A 6884-nucleotide genomic window follows, 5' to 3' on the forward strand; every position below is an offset into this window, starting at 1 on the left:
TTGGAAATAGAGAAAGTGTCCCCTCTAAATCCATTATGTAGTAGCATTAAAGTTCTTAGTACCTTCATTCGGTGATATTCTCTTAAGCATTTTGATGTAGCAAAATGCGATGAGATGAATGATGCATAACGAATTTTCCCAAGAGATGTGTCTTCTTCATTAGTTACCAAGTGAGACTCCCTAGAGCTAAAGTATGCACTTCCTGCAATTGACTTTGCTAGATCATTCAAAAGATCATGCATTGAAAACTTAGATGTGTTGACACTTGATTGTTGAAGAAATGATCTGGATACTAACTCATCAAAGTAATTTCGTCCTAATCTAAAATTATTCCCCTTTACTTTTTGTCTATCTAAAAAGCCCTCGGCTATCCATAAGAGTACCAGCTCATCTCTCTCAATTTCGTAATCCTTGGGAAATACTGCACAATAAGCAAAACATCTCATTAAATGGCAAGGAAGATGGACATAACTCAAGTTCAAGGCAGGGAGAACCTCATCATTCTCTGCCATCGGAAGATCCCATATTCTGAAATTTAAGGTATCTTCCCATTCACTGGGATTCCTTTTATTACGTAGGGCACCGCCTAGCATCTTCACCGCCAAAGCTAAACCTTTACATTTTTCAGCTATTTTCTTACCTATTGTTTTAAAATCCGGATGGCTCTCAAAATTTGTTGCTCCAAGAGCATGAAAGGCTAATAAACTTGTACAATTATCAAGCGACAATTCCTTCAAATGATAGGGTGATGCTCTAGTTATGGAAACAATGGCAAGGTTGCGAGTCGTGATGATGATCTTACTCCCCTTAGCCCCCGCTTCAAATGGCTTTAAGATGGTAGTCCATTTTTCATATTTCTCATTCCATATATCATCTAAAACCACAAGAAACTTCTTCCTAGATAGATTGCCCTTCAACTTAACTTGAAGCCCGTTAAGATCTTCACCCTGGCATGACAACCCAGTGATTGACTGCAAAATAGTTTTTGTTATGTGAAGAACATCAAAAACATCGACACGCAAACCCATGCTCTCTTCTTGAAACAACTATATACTCTAACATCATTATACAACCGTTGAGCCAAGGCTGTTTTTCCAACACCACCCATCCCAACTATAGGGATCATGCTCAACATGGCATCGGAATTTTCGACTTCACTAATCAATAGTTTGAGTATTTGTGCTTCTTCCTTTTCTCTACCATAAAACTGAGGCTCTGGCAAAGAAGTGGTTAGATCCCTTTTGTTTGTGTAGTTGGATCTATCCACAACATTCTCTCTTAAGCTTAGATGAGCCTTCCTAGTGACAATCACTTTCAACCTGCAACTTATCTCTTGTACCATGGTTTCAAACATGAGCAAGCCTAGGTTTGGATTTGATCCGGAGGATTTATCTTGGCCAAAGAAAGAGAACTTCCATTTTTCCATACATTTGCTTGTGTTGGATTCTGCCTCCAAATTAACTTGAGCCACTTTGATCGCTAACTCATCAATCAAGTCTTCCATATCATAGGCCAAGTCCTTAACACAATCTAGCCACAACTTCACTAGAGGGTTACCACTGAGTTGCTTGTCTTCTGCATCAGTCAGCACTGCATTGATTGTGCCCAGCATCTCATTCCACTCCTTGAGGAGAGCGGTGCTAGTTCCTTCATGTTGTGCATAGACTAATGTGAGAGAAGTCAACTTGCTGAATAAGACCTGAAAGAAGGAACCCATAAAGGAACCCAAAACGATCTCTCCCATTGTCATGGTTGATTTAGTCACTGTAGAGAAAAACAAAGGTGTTATTTTGAAGCGAGGTAAAAATGAGTCAATGGAGAGAGAAAACTATGAAGTCTAGGCAGATCAACATTTTCATTTACCAAAAAGGACATAAAAAAGACCAAGACTTTCGAGGAATGCACACCAAAGGTTAGACAAATAAAAAGAAAATAGCTTTTGTCCACAGGTGCTTGTTTCGTCAATTGTTCGTCAATTGTTCTTCTTTTTCTTCATATCGAGACTTTTCTTGCGGGCATCCAAAACCAAGGATAAAATTGGATTTTCCATATACTACCGACTTAGAGCACACGCCTATGTTTGTCAAAAACTTCAGTGCATATTAGTGTTTTGTTGACATTTTTCGCATCCACATGTTGTTAGTATCCTTGAAATTTCAATGCTTTGTATTTTTTTATTTTTTTTGCTTTATTGGTGAGTATGCGATCAATATAGGCTTTTACATAAGATATAAGAAGATTACCGATTCCTCCTTCAATGAGGATGACCATGTGGAGACATCAAAGAAGTTTGTTATTTTATTTTTTATTTTTTTGGGGGGATCAAACCACCATATGCTTTAGGTTGCGAAGTTCTAGATGCATCAGTTTGGGGACAAAAAAGAGAGCAAATGGATAGAAATTACTTACCTGTTCCGAGTAGACAACCTGGAGCAGACCGATGAATGCGATTAGATCAATTACAACAATCCAACAAGCACGAGCTCTAGGTTTGAACGAGTAGGAGGAGAACACTATTGAGCACGAGCTCTAGCTTCGAATGAGCAGGAGGAGAACACTATTGAGCCAAGAGATGAGCATAGGTCATGGTGAAGCCAAGTGATAATGAATTAAGGGAGAGAGAAAACTATAAACCATAAAACTCAAGAAGACCGTGACTTGACTAGACTGTATGTTATGACTAGATAGTGAAGCAAACGCGAAAGAGAGCAAATGAGAAGGATAGAGCCTTTGCAAGACGCAAATTAATTCTTTTTCACTTCTCACTCCTCCTGGTACAAGCTGATATTCCCCCATCCGAGGTCACTAGGATAACCCACTAGCAATGATAGTGCCTGCATCTTGCCTTGTCCATGACAGGAGCTCTAGCAGCTTGGCAAGGTTATAGTGATAGGACTTGCATACCCTAGATAAATGGTTTCAAGTGGTACTAGATGAACGGCCTTCTCACAATCTTAAATCGAAATTCATTGTGGCAAAAGTGAGGTTTTCATGATCACTTAACAAATCGACAGAGCATAGTCTACCTGATTGCTCATTTGTCTTTCCTTGATAACAGAGAAAAAGAAAATGCGCTTTGAGATGGTGTGGCAATTTAAATAGAAGAAGAACATAAACTATGAACTTTGACGAGGAAGTCAGGTTTAAATAAATTATAGTCTACAGGGTTCATTCAAATTTAGTTGTCACATTCACCAACTTGAAAACACTTGTTTTAAATCCTATTTTGTGCATCCTTACAGTAGCTGCTGTTGTCAGAAGTAAGAAAGAATTCTCCTTTGACCAAAAAAACAAGAAAAAAGAAAGAAAGATTCTCCGTTTGACTTTGAATTTAGTCCTCGATCATTGGCATGATGATATAGATGAATCTTTTGAAGTGTGTCACAAAAAAAAAAAATAGTTTTGAGCATATCGGTACACCTACCAAAATAAATAGCCTTTTGTCTTCTTTTGTCAAGTTGCAGAAGATAAACATAAGCACATCATTTGCCTACCTCAACAGCATTTGCATTTGATCCTCCTTAGAGACTTTGCCAGATAAAGATGACAGTGGGATATTCTGCAAAACAAGCACAGTTTAGAGAATTTAAGTCACGAGGCTAGGGCATTAAAAAAAAAAAAAAAGATCTTTGAAAGAGAAAACATAACAAGCGCTGAAATTTCAGAAAAGATCTTTGGTAGTGGGATATACTGCAAAACAAGCACAGTTGAGAGAATTCAAGTCAATGGGCTAGAGCACTAAAAAAAGATCTTTGGAAGAGAAAACATGACAAACACTGAAATTTTAGAAATAAATATCAATATAAGAGCAACAATTCTTCATGATTATCATGCAAAGCATAGTGCATTTCTATTAGTGGATAGATAACCAATAGTTGGGTCAAACAAAGTTCAAGATATATCATCATCCAGACAGGCACATCCACGCATCACAATTCCAGCACTGTGAGCGAGTCCATGCAAGTATTATTTGTTTTGAGGAATAGTCACTCATATGAAACAATGGTGGACTTGCTGGACCACATTGGCATTATAACCATTTCATTGTGTGCTTCCTTATCAAACAAAACAAAGCAACCCAGAAGTCTAGCTGGTTTGTGGCAAATTATGTGAAGCTTGTCCATGGACAAAGATGAACTTCCTAGCATCGAGTTGAGGATTCGCAATAGAAATGGATTTTTGAGCAGTGGTAGTAGCATAACGACAAGTGTGGAAGAGAGAAAGAAGTCCAAACCATTACCTCAAGAATAAAATTTTATTTAATGGTTAATCCATCATTAATTATGCTAATCGTGATTAATTAATCTAATCACGACTAATTAGGCTAATCACGACTAAGTAGACCAATCACGACTAATTAGGCCAATCACAATTAATTAGGCCAATCACGATTAATTAAACTAAACTCAATAATTAGACTAACTATAATAAATAAAAATTAATTGACGTTAATTAAAATAATTACGATTAATTAAATAAATAACAATTAAAATAAATAAATTACGATTAATTAAACTAAACTCAATTAATTAATCTAACCATGGTTAATTAATCTAATCGTAATTACTTAAATTAACCGTAATTAAAATTAATCTAAACCATTCTTAATCGCAATTAAGAATAAACTAAAATAAACTAATACTAATCGCCGTTAATATTAAACTAATCATCCTTAAACGCAATTAACGCTCTAATTCATGATTAGGAGGTTAACTCACCAATTTCTGGCAATGGCGAGCCTACGGTGACGTCGAGAATGCGATACTTGTGGCTCAAACGGAGGCTTGACAATGGCGGCGGCGGCTCTTGAAGCTCACGGCCAGGGGAGGGGGGAGGCTCGGTTCGAGCGGTGGCTCGCAGTGGCTTGAAGCAACGGCGGCACAGACGGCTAAGCAAGCGGCGGCAAGAGGCAATGAGTGAGTGGCGATGTCAGGCGAGCGGCGGTGCAACAGCCCTTGAAGCTCATGGCCAACGGGCCGTGGATGGGGACGCGGCCCTTGTGGTTCCTGCCATTGCGCCACGCAATCCCGTCTCGCCGAAGGTGGGGAGGCCAAGAGGTGGTGATCATGATGGTGAGGGGGCGTTGGGCGTGGAGCGGCGATGGTGCTGGTGGGTGAAGCGGCAGCCAGCAAGAACAGCCAGCAAGAAGAAGAAGAAAGGGGGGTTCAGCCGAGAGAGAGGGAAGGAAAAGAAGAGAGAGGGAGAGAGAGAGAAAGAGAGAGAGAGAAGAAAAGATAAAAGAAGGGGGCCGCAGGAAACAATGGTGAAGGGGGATGGATGGGGGACGGACGGCAGAGAGAGAGGAGAAATGGAAAGGGGGACGGACGGCAGAAAAAGAAATAGTGGGGAAAGGAAACGAAAGGGAGAGGAGAAGGAGGAGAGAGAAGAAGAGACAAAAGAGAGGGGGAGAAGGGGGATGTCACAGTGAGTGAATCCACGTAAGTATTATTTATTTTGAGGAATAGTCACTCGTATGAAACAATGGTGGACTTGCTGGACCCAACCGTTTCATTGTGTGCTTCCTATCAAACAAAACCGAGCAACCCAAAAGCTGGTTTGTGGCAAATTATATGAAGCTTGTCCATGGACAAACATGAACTTCCTACCATCGAGTTGAGGATTCGTAATAGAAATTGATTTGTGAGCAGCAGTAGTAGCATAACAACAAGTGTGGAAGAGAGAAAAAAAGTCCGAATCATTACCTTATTGACACCTAAATTTTTGCATAAATATTGAGTTAATTTTTACCCAAAAAATAAATAAATAAAAATTACACAACATATAGTTTAGAAACATTTATCTTATTGGACCGCTGGTGAACGTAAATTTTTTCACATATTCCGCTGAGATTTTTCACATATTTAGGTAATATACGCTAATTGACATATTTTGAGTAAAAAAGAAATTTTCGGATGGAATATTCAAAAATATAAAAGAGAATATCGCACAAGATGCAACGATATATTTAGGAGATTATGCGCAAGCAAAATTGGAAACAAATGTTCCTTCGATTTTGAGAGGGAAAGAGAGAAAAGGGAAAAAAAAGAAAGAGGGGGCACCGCATCGTCTTCTTCGCGGAGACTCCCGACGCGCCGGCCGTGCGTTGCGCCGGCACTGCGATGCCAGCCACCGCGCCTCTGCACCGCCGCAAATCCGACGACCCGACGCTCCGCTGCTGCTGTTGTGTCTTCGCTGGAGCCCTCCATCGTCCACGAGCTCATAGCTCCGCGTGTCTCCGAAGCCCAGGAGCGACGGCTGCGCCTGACGCCCGACGGCTGCACCTCCACTGCCACTCCGCACCCCTGCGTCCATCATTGCCGCTGCAGCGCCGGTATCATCCCTCACCCGCGACCAGCTGCAGCTCGCCACGAGCCAGCACTCAACGTCCCCCGCTCCAGCCGTGACCCGACGCCGGCAGATCTGAGTCGAGCTCACCTCCGCTGCAACTCGCAAGATCTAACGCCTCCCCACCACCGCTGCAACAATAGTCGCCATTAAGTTTTGAGCATTGATCTTTCAGAATTTTACATTGCATTATACCAAATACTTGAAAGATTTCTGTGAAGACCACTTGATAATCTGTTTGAGAGAGGAGAGATTTCTGCGAAGACCACTTGCAAAGCCATCCTCTGGCAAGTACAGGTAACTATAAAAGATAGCTGTTTGAGAGAGGAGAGATTTCTGCGAAGACCACTTGATAATCTTTCCATGTCTCTCATATTTCTCGTCCAAATAGAAATTAGAGACAAAGAAAACATAATACTCCATGCTTCTTACATCCTCCACCGTTAATAGTCTTTCCATTGTCCTCATATTTCTCATCCAAAAGTCTGAAACAGGATGAGCAATTAGTCCTAAATAAAATGATCCTTCATGCATAATGA

The 6884-nt window shown here is 40.6% G+C and overlaps 1 protein-coding gene across 1 annotated transcript; it reads right to left on the reverse strand.

Moving 5' to 3' along the window:
* Window positions 1–367: 367 nt before the first annotated feature.
* Window positions 368–6315, reverse strand: LOC120290519 (putative disease resistance RPP13-like protein 1). Its single transcript, XM_039306802.1, has 5 exons — window positions 6124–6315; window positions 2410–2427; window positions 1055–1699; window positions 495–971; window positions 368–421 (listed from the first exon to the last, which is right to left on the reverse strand). The coding sequence occupies exons 1-5, from the start codon at window positions 6313–6315 to the stop codon at window positions 368–370; spliced, it is 1386 nt and encodes a 461-aa protein (XP_039162736.1).
* Window positions 6316–6884: the final 569 nt, after the last annotated feature.

Source organism: Eucalyptus grandis, chromosome 2 (genome assembly GCF_016545825.1).
Source record: "Eucalyptus grandis isolate ANBG69807.140 chromosome 2, ASM1654582v1, whole genome shotgun sequence".
NCBI classification, from domain to species: Eukaryota; Viridiplantae; Streptophyta; class Magnoliopsida; order Myrtales; family Myrtaceae; genus Eucalyptus; species Eucalyptus grandis.